The 18,593-nt window shown below is 40.4% G+C and overlaps 1 protein-coding gene across 3 annotated transcripts in view; it reads right to left on the bottom strand.

Annotated features, from left to right (window-relative positions):
- tbc1d10aa (TBC1 domain family, member 10Aa) overlaps positions 1 to 18,593 on the bottom strand; it is a 43,105-nt gene that overhangs the window by 19,976 nt on the left and 4,536 nt on the right. For all 3 annotated transcript variants that reach the window (XM_060931290.1, XM_060931291.1, XM_060931289.1), the window contains one exon: positions 1,048 to 1,147. In XM_060931290.1, the coding sequence (XP_060787273.1) occupies positions 1,048 to 1,147 (100 nt within the window). The remainder of the gene's footprint in view (positions 1 to 1,047; positions 1,148 to 18,593) is intronic.

An 18,593-nucleotide genomic window follows, 5' to 3' on the forward strand; every position in this document is an offset into this window, starting at 1 on the left:
AAATGTAACCGAATTTAACGAAATTATAATATGCGTATAACCGACATATAACAAAGAATCCTGCCAAGTTTTGTGAAATTCGTCCAAAAATTGTGAGAGGAGTTGATTTCAGAAGGTGAGCACCCTTCCCTGGACGGATGGAAATCACCACGACATAATCCCCATTCGGGCCTTTCAGCCAGCGGGGGATAAAAATCATAAATGCGCAGGAGAGCGTCACACAAAGTCCTGTGTCACGGTAAGCCCTGGTCTTTTATTCTTACTTGTATTTTAAATTATTAAAATGATAAATTTCACCTCATACTATTTATACGATGTAAAAATCACACTCACATGATCATAGCATCTTTCCTGATTTCAAAGACAGAGACTGCTCCATTATGCAAACACATAATACACCAAATCTATCACTCAACACACACACACACATGCAAACAAGCAAACACAAAACAAGTGCAGCCATGAGAGTTGAGGAAAACCTTCAGCAGAGCCCTCTTCTTTACCTGAGATTTCATCAGTCCCAGTGGAAGCTTTAGAGAGCTTAACAGAAGAAAGAATGAGACAAAAACACACACACACACACACACCAGCTGTGTGAGGACAGTTCAGTTTCAGTGAGATGCTGTACTTGTCCAGACACAACACAGCTAATGAGGCAGTGAAGAAACATACAAATTTCCAAGCAATTAAAGTCTCCAGAACAGAGAAATAAAGGAGATGGTGCTGAATAAGTGCGAATTTCGAAAACATGTTGACGTGCATGTCAGCGTTCCAGGTACGGAAATCAGTTATTTCAAGTGTTTATTTGGGAACTTGGGAAATCTTCCTTCATGAGTCAGGTTGAGCAAGATGCAGAAAGAGCTCAAAGCTTCACTGGAAATAAATACTGTTAAGAATTTAAAAGCTACAAGAGTTTAGAATAATTTCATACTATTAGCATCATCATTATCAGAATTATCAGAATCTATTAAAAGTGAAGAACCCCTTCTAGGAGCAGGTACAAACTAATTATTTCTATAACGCTGCACTAATAAACATCTCTCTTACCTTCTTAAATCTCTTGCTGATCCATTTGTCCCAGTCCTTCAGCATCTCTAACCATTTCAGCTCCCTCTGCCTCAACACCTCTGGAGGAACTTCCTGAGCCCTGATGGACAAACACGGACACAAGACGGTCAAAGTAAGACACACACGTAATCCAAGTCTGATAACACGCGTGTTGCTATTTAACAAAGAAAAAAACCATCAATATGGTGAAAGGAGACGTCAGTTAATCTGTAAATAAAGCTGTAACTTTAAGAGAAAAATCAGCGAACAGTGGTTTATAGTTGTTTTAGCGCAAGTCTCAACACTGGGACTCGTTTATCACCGAGTCAAGTTTCTGCGCAAGTCAAACCACACTAAAAAGTTTTCCACTGGATTTACACAAGTTTCAGAAAATGCTGATTTAAAATTACGAACTGTGTTCCAGACATGTTGACACTGATTGTTTTGCAAATTGACAGTTGTCATTTGCATGTAGTGACGCCCACAAATCTCCGTAAAAGGTCAAGTGCACAGAGAGCTAGAAAGGCAGATGTGGAAGCTATTCTGACTCACTTCTATACCTATAACAAATATTTATTCAAGATAGTCAAAAGTATTAAAAGACAAGATTCTTTTGCTCATTTTATATAACTTGAAGTTGAGGTTTACATTAGTAAGTCTTCTTATGTCAGGGTTTTCCAGAAAATCTGAAGTAGCTGGCTTAAAAAAAAAAAAAAAACCCACACAGTAGTAGGCGGTCCTGGAATTTGCGACGGCAAAGCCGCCTCAGCGCACTAATGCTAGGAAGGTCTGGGGGCATGAACATTTTTTACATTTACATGCCTTCTGGTGCATTCTCAGTTAATAAATTACTAACCATTTCCCTGTAAAATACTTGCAAAATATGTATGAAATTTCCCTCCATGCATGTGTGTGTGTGCTTGGCTTTCTCAGTTACCCTCTGTAGTACGCTGCCTGGCTCTGTAACATACGGCGCCCTCCACAATTATTGGCACCCCTGGTTAAGATGTGTTAAAAGCCTTAAAATAAATTCAATTTTTATTGCAGAGGAGCAATTCCAGCGTTATGGACGTGACACTTGAACTCAAAATGGCAACAAATGACCCAGTGCATGTTTTATTGTCTCCCAGTATTTAAACAGGTGTTGTATATTTTAAGGCTGTACCATACTGGAGAAGTGATAGAACAAGAACAATTCCCATAGTACATCTAGGGCATGCCAGAAAATGCCAATAAAAGATGCGTTATGGATGTGACAGAAAAAGTATCACTTTTCTTGGGTGACTGTACATTTTTATCAAACTCTGTGAAATTGTAAACCTAATGTCGAAATGGAGATATCCATTTGATAGAGGGGTCCAAGGTGAATATTAAAAAAATCTTTGTTTAAAATATTTTGTATTTCATGCAGAGTTTCGGAAGGAAAAGTCAGCGTTATGGATGTGACGAAATTCCGTTACGGGTGTGACGCGTCTGAAATAGACATGGCGTATGTTTAGAAAATCAGCAATTTAACCACCATAACCCTTTGAAAAACTCTCTAAATATCAGCTAAAACTATCAAAGTTCTTAAATAATATTTAGGATGGCTATTGTTTTGCTGTTTTGTGGATTTTAGCATACATTTCTGTGGCTTGTGGCAATAATATAGAATTGTACATGATCAAAGTTGATTTTAGCTTGGGTTTTAAATTATAAGAAAGAAAGACTGACAGTGACATATTAGGTTGGTTACAAATTGGTTCAACTTATTCACATCTGTAAAATACAGGCCTAGGTGAGATCTCTGGGAGTGGTTTTGATGTATTACATGTTGCTTTATTTTTGCATGGTGAGGTTGACATTTACATGGAATTGCCCAGAAGCATAATCTCACACTGAAAATTGTAGAAAAACGTAACCCTTAACTCAAGTGAATTAAAAAAAAAAAAATCCCTGACTAAGAAATAATTATTTTTCATAAAATCACTTGTTCCACAATTGAAAATAAATGTAACTGAAGCATTTCTGTCATTTCTACTGTAGTTTATAAAGTTGATCAGAGTATCTAGGAACCTTTAATTAGTAATTCATCACATCCTGTTTCCCTGGGGTATAAATATGATGTGACACAGAGGCCTATTTCTCTTATCCACTCTTCAACATGGGAAAGACAAGAGAACACACCGTTCAAGTAAGGCAGATGTGTATCGACCTTCATAAGTCAGGCAACGGCTACAAGAAAATATCCACTCGCCTACACCTGCCCATATCTACAGTCAGAGGAATCATCAAGAAGTTTAAAACAACTGGAACAGTGGCAAACAAGCCCGGACGAGGATGCAAGTTTATCTTGCCACCACGCACGGTTGAGGAGGATGGTAAGAGAAGTAAAATGTTCTCCAAAGCTCACTGTTAGAGAATTGCATCAAAGAGTAGCATCTTGGGGTCACAAAGTCTCCCTAACAACCATCAGGCGCTACCTGCATGCCAACAAGCTGTTTCGGAGGCATGCACGGAAAAAGCCTTTTCTCACTTATAAGCATAAACGTAAACGACTGGAGTTCGCTAAGCGGTACTGGGACTTCAACTGGGACCGTGTGCTTTGGTCAGATGAGACCAAGATAGAGCTTTTTGGCAACAAACACTCAAATACATCACAAAAGATGGGTATGCGGAAAAGCACCTCATGCCCACTGTGAAGTATGGGGGAGGATCGGTAATGGTGTGGGCCTGTTTCTCTTCCAAAGGCCCCGGGAACCTTGTGAACTCTTTTTCATGGAAACATGAAAAATTACAATTTCTCAAATTTCTTAGTATGAAAAGGCACATCTACATCACCTTGTTAACATGTATACCAAGTTTCAAATCCATATCATGAATAATTTTGGATATATGCTCCGGAAATTAACATTGCTCTTAGAAACTACGTCAAAATCTATTTATGTAAAAATTTGAAAAATACTTTTCTCCAAAAATCCAAAATAGTAAAAGGCACCAGTTCACATGTTGCTTGATATGTATATAAAGTTTACGTATACAAAGATATCTTCGGTAGTTTTAAAGATACAGCCCGGAAACGAAAACATGGCCGGCCGGCTAGAACCCGTTTCTATATCTGGGATAACAAAACACTTCAGGACGTGCTGTTATTGGAAAACAAGTGCTTGTATGCTTTGCTTTAATGACACATTTTAGTGATTTATGCGTTTGTGTGTAAATGACAACTTAAATCAATCCAAACTGTGCAGCTTTGACTACTTTTTTTTTTTTTTGCAGTTACGCCAGTGAAGCTTATCCAAGTTTCAAAATGATTTGGAAATACAAGAGCACAATCCAACACAATGATATTTTGAAATCCAACACCTTGCGTATCCATCTCCAGACTAATCACAGACTCATTTACAAGAGCATGAAATGCACAAGCTTCCTGCACACACAATACACACACAGCTCAGATAGGAATTCGCAGCGCTCCGGAGCTCAACATACTGTTGTGTGCTATAAAGTCGTCCTGCTGGTTTAGTTTGTTCTTCTTTACATTCGTTTGTAATATGCTGGAACACTAACAAGTTTCAACAAACCCACAAAAGACAAGATTCGGTCTTTATTCCTGTTCATTCTCTTTTTCTTCTGTTGAAAGTGGCATTTTTTTTTTCTATTTGTGCATGTCTGTAATCATAACGATTCTTCATAAAAATCTGGCTTTGCCACTGAGAAGATGCTTATGAAATGAAATTATGGCTGTCTGCTAAAATGTTTACACGCAAGTCTGCGTCATGTTCCTGTAATTATGGCACAGTCGAGGATGTGATGGACATTTTTAGTTACATCTCTTCCCCTATAATCAACAGCTGACAGAGAAGGAAAAAAAATACTCAGCCGGTCAATCTGAACATCAAAGAAAGAGACAAAAAAAAAAAAGTTTACAGGTTAAATCTTAGAGCTATGATGATACGATATGATAAATTGAGACTCGCACTGAAATCTCTCATCAGTTAGACGGTTTCAGAATCCTGACTGAACCATTTCCACCAACTGCTGTCTAGCCATCGATTTTATTTATTTATTTTTACTAGTGCTGTCAAAAATGTCACATTATTAACGCGTTAACTTGACTCAATTTTAACGGCGATAATTTTTTTATCGCGAGATTAACGCTCTGTGACATGATGTAGGTTTTTCATAAGCTTTTGAAACTGCCAGGAACTTGGAACAGAGACTTTGCTTAGAAAACCGATAGCAGCTAGACTGTAATGCCACGCCCCGCACAGCCAGAGTCCTCTGCCCTCCTCCCCCAAAGAACCAGCGCAGGCAGGGCGTGCTAGTAGAGATGGGATTTATGGCTCTTTGATGGGATCCGCATCTTTGTGATCCGTTCTTTGAAAAGAGCCGTTCAAAAGACTGGCTCATTTGGCTCTTTTTAAATATTTATTCAGTTTTAAGAAGCCAGATCCCTCTGAACTGTAAACACAATGCTATCCCAGAAATCCTTCCTGTAATATGCAAATTTGGCCGCCTCTGATTGGACAGCGCGACGCATCAACAGGCAGAAAGTGTAAAAGTACAAAATGTGTTAAGTGAGCTGAAACAGTAAAGATCAGATTCAATGCAATATTTATCAACGAACAACTTAAAGTTAATATAATAGTGTACTTTATATTATAATCAAGCATGTCAAGGCTACCGTCACTGTGTAACCTATCTCTCTGATTAAAGTTGTAGACTAACTCAAACAGTAGATCATTTCACTCATGGTTCTCTTGCTAGCCCCGCGCCAGTGCTCGGCTTAGGTTTTACTTTGCAGTGGCTGTGTCAAGACGTGTTATGCTTTGCAATAAATTTAAAAAAAAAAAAACATTGGTACAAAGCAAGCCCATTCACTTTTTTTATGCTGATAAGAGAATTACAATGGTCTTTTATGTGACAAAAATGTGCGATTAAATTGCGATTAATCGCGAGTTAACTATGACTGTTGCGACATTAATCGCGATTAAATATTTTAATCGCTTGACAGCACTAATTTTTACTCCAGTAGTTAGTTTTTTGAGATGCAGTTAGGCTGGAAATTTTGCTGAAACCTGTCAACCTCAAACACAGCTGAACAAAGGTACGTCTAAAACCTCAATAACAAGCTGCTAAACTGAGAGCTGGAAGACTGTTTTGTCGACTCTCAGATGCTCGTGAGTAGCGTATGAAGATCGCAAGTTTGAACCCTGTTGATGCCATGGCTATCCGTGTCCCAGCAGTACAAAGGACCAAAATTGGCCGTGCTTTAAGGTTCAGAGACACCAGTGTCTGGGCATCATGGGCCCAGACTCATGAGCTCATACATGTGTTAGAGGGTGACCATCACTTTACACCAAGCGCATTACGCCATCCCGTGACGCAGCACGAGCAGCAGTTTGAAACGATGCAGTTTGTGGCTTCTCATGTCTTGGAGGAAGCACGATAGCCTTCACCCTCCCAGCTCAGTAGCTATTGTATGAACCTTTTTTGAGGCCTGTGTGATGCTACAGCACCAGTCAAAAGTTTGGACACACCTACACATTCAAAGGTTTTTCTGTATTCTGATTCTGTATTTTCTACATTGTAGAACGATACTGAAGACATCAAAACTATGAAATAACATATGGAACATAAGGAATTATGTCTCAAAAAAAAAAGTGTTAAATAAACTATATTTGATATTTTAGATTCTTCAAAGTATCCAGCGTTTACCTTGATGACACTTTACACACTATTAGCATTATCTTAACCAGCTTCATGAGGTAGTCACCTGGAATGCTTTCCAATTAACAGATGTGCCTCGTCAAAAGTTAACTAGTGGACGAGTTTCTTACATTGTTAATGCGTTTGAGATCAAACAGTAAATAATAAAAATACTGTAAACAGCCCTATTTCACACCACAACTGTAGTAATCCATGTCAAGAACCGCTCAACTACGGTAAGTAAAGAGAAACAACATCCATCATTACTTTAAGACGTGAAGTGACTTAATTCATAAGAAGGTGTGTCCAAACTTTTAACTGGTACTGTATGTTGTTATTAATGTTAGTCTGCCTTAGAGCCATTCAAACTCATTCTCAAAACCAGAAGGGCACTCGTACAGCACAGACGTCGGTCAAGACCAAACGCTGCATCTTGAAACGCGAGTGAAAGTTTAACGAAATTTGTGGATCCGCCCCACGTGACTCAGATTCACTCCATAATCTGGCCCGTTCTACACCCTTGCACCAAGTTTAGGCAGACAAACCAACCAACCTCAACAAAAACATAGTCTCCTTGGTGGAAGTAAATATCTTTCTAAGACAGGAAAACCATGAGGGAACCTTTGTTTCCTTTTGGTTTCTGTTTATTATGTATAAGGGTACTTCTTCGGTAACGGAATTACATTCACAACAAAATGTGGCAACCTTTTTCACTGCAGGACTCAAGATAATGGTATTAAATAAAAATTTCACACTGTATGGGGTATCTTTTGACCGTTAAAAAAAAAAAGCATAGAAAAATTGGCTGTGTTTAACTATGAATGCAAAATCTTTTATGAGGAAAGAAAAATCAGTAACGGAATTACATCAGAAAAAACTGAACTTTCATTTCTTAAAATTCAAACCAAGAGGTCTCTGAAGCAACATTGCTAAAATTGGGGTGATTCTTTTTAAATATGGTTTTCAGCACATTTTGCCTTAGATTCCATACTTTAGCGATATCAACAAGCTGACAAGTTACGGCAATCTTAATAATTTCATAACTTTAGCCTCTCTGATGAAGAATTACCCATTTACACACACACACACACACACACACACACACACACACACACACACGGATGTGCAAAGAGACATTTGTACAAAGATTTCATCACCAATTTTACCTTTACTTTTCACCACAAGCTTCTGTTTTTAAAAAATAATCTATAATCTGTGACATTTTAAAATTAGGCTCTCCTACTATGAACTTAAACTAGAAAAAAAACAGTTCTGTTTTTTTTTAATGTAAAATCTTACAACAGCATGTTTTCCCTAATAAACAGGGTCCCAAGTAGAAGACACGAAGCCAAGAACCCTCAAGAAACCTCCCCCAAAAGCATACTTTCGCAGTAAGGTGGAAACTAGGTTTCATTTGTTTCAGCTGTAACGTGGACCACAGCGGCAGCAACACAAGTCACTCTGGTGTGGCAGGTTGAAAAATATTAAATGCAAAGTAAGTTGGGAGGAAAAGTAAACTGCAGATAGACCCGAGATAAGTCAATCAGGGAAGAAAGTGTGTCCAAACCAACAAAGTTCATGACCAAGCTTGAAAGTGAAAACTACAGTAAGAGCTTCTGGACAATTCACGTTTATAGTTTTAGCCCAAAAAATAGTCTTGGTTGAGCATAAGACACATTAGTCAAGTTACTTCCCTTTTATGGAGCTAACCAGAATACAAATTAAAGCTTGATATGAAACTCGCAGTTCCTTTTTCATCAGTTCTGACTAAGTTTTAAAAAAAGAAAAAGTTTCCTTTCCCTCCCTCTTCACCAGCAAGTGATACCAATGAATTTAGAAAGTCAGGATGGGTTTTGAACCAGACTCGCTCCTGCTTTCATGCCGAGACTGCGTGCGCGTGTGTGTGTGTGTGTGTGTGTGTGTGTGTGTGTGTGTGTGTGTGTGAGTGAGTGACCTCAGGGCTTCGGAGAGCCCATAAACCCAAGCAAACAGGAAGCCTGGTGTCCACTCAGCATAGCGAAGAGCCGTTCAGCCACAATCAGCTATTTCACATTTCAGCTACAACACGTGTATAAAACTCCATCATTCTGCACTTAGTGTCATCATACTGGCACTGGAACCAATGAAAATACCAAGAAGTACCAAGAAGCGCGCGCTCTACCCTTTCACCCAAAAATAAACCTTTACTAAGAATAATGTTAGCCCGACGTTTCAATGATTCCCACTCACGAAGCTCCGCCCCCCCAGGATCTACGACGGCCTGTAAAGTAGAACGTCTTCAAAATCTCCTCCAAGAAACGAGACACCATGATTCGATGACTATCACTAAGATAAAGAGGTTTGTAATGATGAGATGTTGGAGATCAAGGTTTAGATCATAATTCAAGCTCCAGTCGTTTCAGTTCTTTGTTCATTAATTTCTGACACACTTGGCACAACAGCCTGCGTTTCTCAGTCTCTGACGGTGATGGCAATGAGAGTTGTATAGATCGTCTGTATAGAAAAACATGACCGAGTTTCTATTTGAGATCCTGTGATGAATCAGGATGAGTCAGATGGTCAGTCCTGGCCCTCGAGGGCGTATCCAGTGCTGAAACAGCTGAAGCCGCGATATCGAGATGAGACGAGATGTCATGCAGCCGTTGAAGTAGCGGATAGGTTTAAAAAAAAAAAAACAGGCTCAACCTGATGAGCCAAAAAAAAAACTGTTAGAAAGATTTCCAATCTGAAACAAAACACCTGGCTCAGGACTCAAAGTGTAACTGCACAAATCATCGTCTCTACCTCTGACTTTGTGGTGGTGATGTTTTATCCCCCCCCCCCTTTTTGGCTTCACTTCATAATCTAATCCTAACATTAAACAGATTTATAAACATGCTGCTATTTAACAAAGAAACGCATGTAATCATTGAGATGGTGGTGTTTTCTATAAGGACTTTTTATGGAAGGAATCACCAATGCCAGTGTTTTGTAAAAACCAGAGATAAAGCTTTAACTTGAAGATTTCCAGTGCAGGAAAGTATTCAGGACGTCTGGCTTTGTGCTTTGGTGTTTCTTATTAACAAGATGCGTTCGCGGGTGGCACGGTGGTGTAGTGGTTAGCGCTGTCGCCTCACAGCAAGAAGGTCCGGGTTCGAGCCCCGTGGCCGGCGAGGGCCTTTCTGTGCGGAGTTTGCATGTTCTCCCCGTGTCCACGTGGGTTTCCTCCGGGTGCTCCGGTTTCCCCCACAGTCCAAAGACATGCAGGTTAGGTTAACTGGTGACTCTAAATTGACCGTAGGTGTGAATGTGAGTGTGAATGGTTGTCTGTGTCTATGTGTCAGCCCTGTGATGACAGGGTTTCCCCAGGTTTGACCACCATAAATTTAAGACCTTTTTAAGACCACTTAAATGAGAATTAAGACCTACATCGCACCCATTATGCGGTCGTAGAACACCAGATCAAATTCCCAATAATGACAAATGTTTCAAGTAAAAATACTTTTATTATAAAAGTTATATACTTAAGTCATTATGTGCATTGCTTGTCGAATCCTCACATTCAAGACAAAAAAAAAAAACAAGTCTAAACCTGGAAGAAAGGAGCACAATGTAGGGTCCACGTCATGGCCTTAAAAGGTACACAAAAATGCAATAGGCATACCAACACATTAATGCCAAAGGTGTGCACTCACCAGTCAGAAAGCCAAACTGAGGGCCTCACTCAAGGCCTAAAGAACTGTCTCTGAACTAATTATGACCATGCATGCAGAGATGATACTTAAAATAAAAAAGTGATGTGGGTGTATTTTTTTAAATAAAATATCAAAACATTCACAACACTCTAAACAGACTAACTCTTTGTCTTAGTTTCCCAGCACTTGCTTCAACCATTTTACATTTTGTACCCTTGCAAACGAGGGAGGGAGAGAGATACAGAGGGGCATAGATAGATAAGAGACGAGGGGGATAGATGGGAAGAGAGATAGAGATAGATACGTCGACAGAAAAGAGGTAAGCTGAAAATCTCTTAAAGGTGCACAAAAATGCAATTGGCGTACCAATACATTGGTACAATGGTGTGCACTCACCAGCCAAAAAGCCAAACTGAGGGCCCAACTCAAGGCCTAAAGAACGGTCTCTAAACTAATTATGACCAGAGATGATAAAACAGACAAACTCTTTGTCTTAGTTTCCCAGCATTCAACTTGCTTCAACTATTTTACATTTTGAAGAATAAAAAGAAATGTAAATACTCCTAGTAAACAAGGGAGGGAGGGAAGACAGATGTGGAGGTGGATAGATAAGAGACACCACTTGCCTCGTTAACGTCTTTGACCAACTCCTTCGTTATATAAGGAGCAAGACCGAATTTTGTTATGTAAGACGTTTTGTTTTTTCCACAGGAGAATGTTGTAGCGATTTCCGAGTCTGGGAACACAGCCTTAGAGAGTTCGCTTATGCCCTCATTCGAGCTGTACAAGTGGTGTTCCGTAATTGTTTTTAAAATCCAGAGCACCTCTGCCCGAAGTGTCGGGGTTCCACCGACACTCATCATGCCACTGCTCGGCCCTTGTGTTGTTGCTAGCCTTGCCGATGATGTCTGGCTTGGCTGATGCTGCTGACGTTCGACAGTGGTGCTAGTGCCAACTCCAGGTGCATTCGGAGATTGAACTGTGCAGAACTGAGCGATGGGCTGGTGGCGGTGGAGGGCAGATACAATGTGCTTTGAGCTCTTCATGTGAGACTCTAAAGCGAAATGACCTATAGTGGACAACTTGAAGGTCTTTCGACAAACACAGCATCTTGCTTCAACGTCGCTTCCAGGAACCTCCCTCACCCAATCACGATATCTTTCATCTGAAAGCCGCTGCTGATTAAAACGACACTTCCCCATGCTGCGATTCGCGGAGTCTCCTCTCCACCACGGACTCTGACGATTGCGCCGGCGGGAAAATGTATCAATATTGTTCCTTTCTTTGCGCATACTCCAAGAAATTCACTGATGTTACGCAAAACCCATGTTTTCACATTGTAGAATAGTATAAATAAATTTAAGACCTTTGTTTAAAAAATTAAGACTTGGGCAAAGCAATTTAAGACTTTTTAAGGCCTTAATTTTGGAATATTAAATTTAAGACTTTAAGACCCCGCGGCTACCATGGATGACCTGGCGACTTGTCCAGGGTGTACCCCGCCTTTCGCCCGTAGTCAGCTGGGATAGGCTCCAGCTTGCCTGCGACCCTGTGGAAGGATAAAGCGGCTAGAGATAATGAGATGAGATGAGAAGATGCGTTCGCTATAACATAAGAGATAACAGGATGTTACGGACGTTACGCAACTTTAAGTGAAACAACAAAATCAGTCTTAAAGAAAAAATTGTTAGCATGTTGCCACATCAGCTGATTATAACGGACTGTTTTCTTAGAACAGCTTCCACTATCAGGTCTTCTTCATTACTTAAAAATGTAACAGTTGATTTTTTTTTTTTGTGCAAATATCATGGAAAATACGCAAAACAAGCTTTAAAACAACAAACAGATTAAGTCATCACCTGAGCAAAAATGCACAAATTCATTGAGTAAACCTGTCTGAAAAACAGACTTCATGTCTGGAATTCTTGTTTGCATCTGGATGCGTCTCCTACTGTATCAGTCATTTTACTGACACCTTCTTCTACAGGCCATGCAAATCCTAGGGGCGGAGCTTTGTGAACATGGGCCTGAAATCATTCGAATTTATATATTTTACCCATCTAACTGTTGAAGACCTAATCTTGGATGGGGGAACTAATCTTACTTAATGCACCATAAATCAATGTTTCCCAACCAGTGGACCGCAAATCCCCCCCAAGTTGAAGCCAATTTTTACTCATAGTAGGGTACAATTGCTGGGTTGCATCTGACGTCATATCCGCCTCATTAAGCTATGGTCACACCACAGCTAGCAATGCTTTGCAATGGGTTATCGATGAAAATGAGGCGTTTTGGCGCCGATGCTTGGCAATATACACAAGCTAAAGGTTGTGGTCACACAGCAGGCAAACACTTGACTGTCACGCCTTTGTGCACTTGAGTGTGGCGCAGCTTGAGCAGCTGTGCATGCTCACAGAGCGTATTGTGCACACTCTTGGGACCCAGTCGTTATGGAAAACACCTGATACTAATTTGAGCGGAATCAGTACTTACAGATATGGATGCCGTTTTCAGAGAGACTTTGCAAAGTATTATCATCGTCACGTTTGTTTCTAGCCATGTTTATAACGCTGTTTAAATACTCTGCTTTCTGTTTTGTTTGTAAGTATCACGCCTGCTAATAAACACTCTTCCTGCACTGAGATCCGTCTACCGCCGTTTATCTTGTACTGTCCTGATCCTCAGATCTTTAACCCAGCCGCATATAAAAAAAAAGTTGTACTCCTCCATGCTTTTCCAGGTTTTCATCTGTGTCTCCGTGTAGAACGATGTCTGCAGCACCAGGTAGTCTGAGATGTCTGGGAACTCGACGGATGGATCATTTTCCAACTCGTAAGAAAAATCCTTCTTTGTGACCGTGTAAGGATCTAATCCCAATGAGTGGTTTCTATAGCCACTTATTTTGAGTGTACTTCTTGGTTTTAATAACTTGCTTGTTTGCTGAACACAAACATGGCAGCAAGTTCTTGTGTTAATCAACCAGACTCCACTTTTGAATCATTAATCCCTTTTGACCGGTTTTATGCTGGCTTCTGGCACATCCATACAGTTTTAAATACAATACCTACAATTAAAAACAGTTTGTTTTCATTACATGTCTTTAATTCCTGGGCTCCCATCTGTAACAGGGAGTGATGTTGCATCCCATTAATACACGTTACAATAGATTATTAGATTCTAATAGAATAGATGAGCCAAAATAATTGGGGATCTTTTTTATTGGGTCACGGCTCGTTACAAGTATGAATAGGTGGGCCTTAAAGCAGAAAAGCTTGAGAACCCCTGCCTTAAATGAATGAATTTGTAAAATAACAGTGAGAGTCTGTATTACAGATACAACCCCGATTCCAAAAAAGTTGGGACAAAGTACAAATTGTAAATAAAAACAGAATGCAATGATGTGGAAGTTTCAAAATTCCATATTTTATTCAGAATACAACATAGATGACATATCAAAGGTTTAAACTGAGAAAATGTATCATTTAAAGAGAAAAATTAGGGGATTTTAAATTTCATGACAACAACACATCTCAAAAAAGTTGGGACAAGGCCATGTTTACCACTGTGAGACATCCCCTTTTCTCTTTACAACAGTCTGTAAACATCTGGGGACTGAGGAGACAAGTTGCTCAAGTTTAGGGATAGGAATGTTAACCCATTCTTGTCTAATGTAGGATTCTAGTTGCTCAACTGTCTTAGGTCTTTTTTGTCGTATCTTCCGTTTTATGATGCGCCAAATGTTTTCAATGGGTGAAAGATCTGGACTGCAGGCTGGCCAGTTCAGTACCCGGACCCTTCTTCTACACAGCCATGATGCTGTAATTGATGCGGTATGTGGTTTGGCATTGTCATGTTGGAAAATGCAAGGTCTTCCCTGAAAGAGGCGTCGTCTGGATGGGAGCATATGTTGCTCTAGAACCTGGATATACCTTTCAGCATTGATGGTGTCTTTCCAGATGTGTAAGCTGCCCATGCCACACGCACTAATGCAACCCCATACCATCAGAGATGCAGGCTTCTGAACTGAGCGCTGATAACAACTTGGGTCGTCCTTCTCCTCTTTAGTCCGAATGATACGGCGTCCCTGATTTCCATAAAGAACTTCAAATTTTGATTCGTCTGACCACAGAACAGTTTTCCACTTTGCCACAGTCCATTTTAAATGAGCCTTGGCCCAGAGAAGACGTCTGCGCTTCTGGATCGTGTTTAGATACGGCTTTTTCTTTGAACTATAGAGTTTTAGCTGGCAATGGCGGATGGCACGGTGAATTGTGTTCACAGATAATGTTCTCTGGAAATATTCATGAGCCCATTTTGTGATTTCCAATACAGAAGCATGCCTGTATGTGATGCAGTGCCGTCTAAGGGCCCGAAGATCACGGGCACCCAGTATGGTTTTCCGGCCTTGACCCTTACGCACAGAGATTCTTCCAGATTCTCTGAATCTTTTGATGATATTATGCACTGTAGATGATGATATGTTCAAACTCTTTGCAATTTTACACTGTCGAACTCCTTTCTGATATTGCTCCACTATTTGTCGGCGCAGAATTAGGGGGATTGGTGATGCTTTTCCCATCTTTACTTCTGAGAGCCGCTGCCACTCCAAGATGCTCTTTTTATACCCGGTCATGTTAATGACCTATTGCCAATTGATCTAATGAGTTGCAATTTGGTCCTCCAGCTGTTCCTTTTTTGTACCTTTAACTTTTCCAGCCTCTTATTGCCCCTGTCCCAACTTTTTTGAGATGTGTTGCTGTCATGAAATTTCAAATGAGCCAATATTTGGCATGAAATTTCAAAATGTCTCACTTTCGAAATTTGATATGTTGTCTATGTTCTATTGTGAATACAATATCAGTTTTTGAGATTTGTAAATTATCGGATTCCATTTTTGTTTACAATTTGTTCTTTGTCCCAACTTTTTTGGAATCGGGGTTGTATAGAAATATGTAATTTTACTAAAGAAAAAAAAATGGTGATTTCGGTTGTCAAAGACAGCCATAACATACTCGCCTCAATAATGCTACAGCATTCAGATGTACGTTAAAGTTTTGTATATTTGTAGAGCTTTTTTTTTTTCAGTTCTTCGTATCAATTTTGCTTGTTTTTATTGATTATGGGCTCGAACTCGATTTAACACCCAGATGCATATACACAGTACACACATTCAAATCAGTACATTAAACTCTTAGAAATGGATATTTAAATCTGTTCGTCAGCTGTTAACTGGAGCGCCGAGATATTTTGTTTTGATGCAACTATGAAAAAAGGCAAACAACTTCCTAACTGAAGCTCTAATAAAGCACAGTAACATGCCTATTAACTCACACATGATCTGAACAGTGGAAATAACCCTGTTGTTAACCCTCACACCTCTGAAGCGACACTAAATACACAAGCAGTTAGCAGCTAGTTAGCAGAGCGTGGTAAGGAGGCAGGCATAAACACAACATCCGGCTCAAAAAGAGAGAGAATGACCCATAGTTAGTCTCCTGGGTGCTTCTGTACTTATCTCTGACTGCATGACTGCAATCTGTAAGCAACCGTCTTTCTTTTTTCTTTCTCCCCCCCCCAGACCACACAGACTCACCAAGGCCTGGGCTTATAATCATTTATACAGTTTACTGTGACGTTCAACTCTCTCCATTGTATTACTGTGGAAAATAATCAATCATCACAGCCCTGTCCTGGGCTCCATTTTGAGAAACGTTACATGTGATAGATTTTCAGCAAGAATTTAACAGATAATTGCGGTCGTTATTTCTTGCTTGGCTTGCCTGACTTCTGTGTCACTGATAAGGAAGATGAATACAGGGTGGATAGAATCCACTCATTATCTTATCATTCTGCGGTCTTGGATAATCTCCACCGTGACCAACATCCAAAGACAACGAGGTAGGAATGAAGCAAAAGCAGAAGATGGGTTCCTCTTCTGTCAGCCGAGAACAGAAAGCTGAGGCTGTATTGGACAGAGGTTCACCAAAACTAGATAGTTAAAGACTGGAAAAATGTCATTTGATGAATCACAGATGGTAGGGTCAGAATTTGGCGCCAAAATCATGAATCCATGGACCCAACCTGCTTCGTGTCAACAGTCCAGGCTGGTGGGGGTGGTGTAATGTCGTGGGGAATGTTTTCTTGGGGCACTTCGGGCCTGTTGATACAAATCACTTGAATATTCTTGCTGACGATGTTCATCCCTTCATAACCACAATTTAGCTCTGTGAGCGTACAAGTACGTTTATGTTGTTATAAGTCTCTTCCATTGTTAAATTTCGCTAACTAAATTAGAGAAGCAGCTGTGCAACTTGCTAGAAATGAAAATCGAAAAGACTGGTGTGATTTGCATTTTAGCTCAGCAGGTCAAAAAAAAAAAAGATTAAAAGCTGACATAGTGCCAAGTTTAAAATGAAACAAACAAGAAATCTGTGAAAAAGTGTGTGGCAGAGTAAAAGTCATCAGTACACACAGACATTCATTAACACGTTATAAGATGTAATCCGGGCGGCACGGTGGTGTAGCAGTTAGCGCTGTTGCCTCACAGCAAGAAGGCCCGGGTTCAAGCCCCGGGGCTGGCGAGGGCCTTTCTGTGCGGAGTTTGCATATTCTCCCCATGGGTTTCCTCCAGGTGCTCTGGTTTCCCCCACAGTCCAAAGACATGCAGGTCAGGTTAACTGGTGACTCCAAATTGACCGTAGGTGTGAATGTGAATGGTTGTCTGTGTCTATGTGTCAGCCCTGTGATGACCTGGCGACTTGTCCAGGGTGTACCCCACCTTTCGCCCATAGTCAGCTGGGATAGGCTCCAGCTTGCCTGCGACCCTGTAGAACAGGATAAAGCGGCTAGAGATAATGAGATGAGACTTAGAACCTGCGAGTTCCTGAATGCACAATGGGCTGAAAAGGAAATGAAAGCAAAGAGGGGAGCACGATCCATTCGATTTGGTTTGAGAAATCCCAATGAAGTCCTGCTCAATACCTAGATTAAGATTCATACTTACAAATGGCTACATGTTCTAAACACCACAATCATGTGATAATATAATATAGCTTTTATTTATGAAGATACAAAAAGTATGAAGCCATTCATGCTAAAATCCCAGATAATGATTGTACTATGATAGTATTAAGCTGCTTATGTGAAACTAATCCAGCTTGAACAGGGATTAAAGGAACAGTCCACCGTACTTCCATAATGAAATATGCTCTTATCTGAATTGAGACGAGCTGCTCCGTACCTCTCCGAGCTTTGCGCGACCTCCCAGTCAGTCAGACGCAGTCAGACGCGCTGTCACTCCTGTTAGCAATGTAGCTAGGCTCAGTATGGCCAATGGTATTTTTTGGGGCTGTAGTTAGATGCGACCAAACTCTTCCACGTTTTTCCTGTTTACATAGGTTTATATGAGCAGTGACATGAAACAAGTTCAGTTACACAAATTGAAACGTAGCGATTTTCTATGCTATGGAAAGTCCGCACTATAATGACAGGCGTACTAACACCTTCTGCGCGCTTCGGCAGCGCATTGATATCTGAGCTCCGTATCAATGCGCTGCCGAAGCGCGCAGAAGGTGTTAGTACGCCTGTCATTATAGTGCGGACTTTCCATAGCATAGAAAATCGCTACGTTTCAATTTGTGTAACTGAACTTGTTTCATGTCACTGCTCATATAAACCTATGTAAACAGGAAAAACGTGGAAGAGTTTGGTCGCATCTAACTACAGCCCCAAAAAATACCATTGGCCATACTGAGCCTAGCTACATTGCTAACAGGAGTGACAGCGCGTCTGACTGCGTCTGACTGACTGGGAGGTCGCGCAAAGCTCGGAGAGGTACGGATCAGCTCGTCTCAATTCAGATAAGAGCATATTTCATTATGGAAGTACGGTGGACTGTTCCTTTAAGACTAGTGCCGACACTGATACTGACATGTTTAATGCCAAGAATGCAAGATATGTTGACTGACGACAGAGAACAGTATTAGTATCAAGCATCAGCCAATACTCCGAGCTTTAACAGCAATATTTTATTTTTAAAAAAGGTTTTTAAAAAATGCTAGTATTAAATCAAAATTTTGGATCAACTCCAAGAACAAATTCTGCAAACCCACTTGTGCGTGAAACTTGCAGCACTGCCAGAAAATACACTGACACACCACAAACCTATTACACACTGACAAA

The sequence above is a fragment of the Neoarius graeffei genome, chromosome 10 (assembly GCF_027579695.1).
Source record: "Neoarius graeffei isolate fNeoGra1 chromosome 10, fNeoGra1.pri, whole genome shotgun sequence".
In the NCBI taxonomy this organism is placed as follows: Eukaryota; Metazoa; Chordata; class Actinopteri; order Siluriformes; family Ariidae; genus Neoarius; species Neoarius graeffei.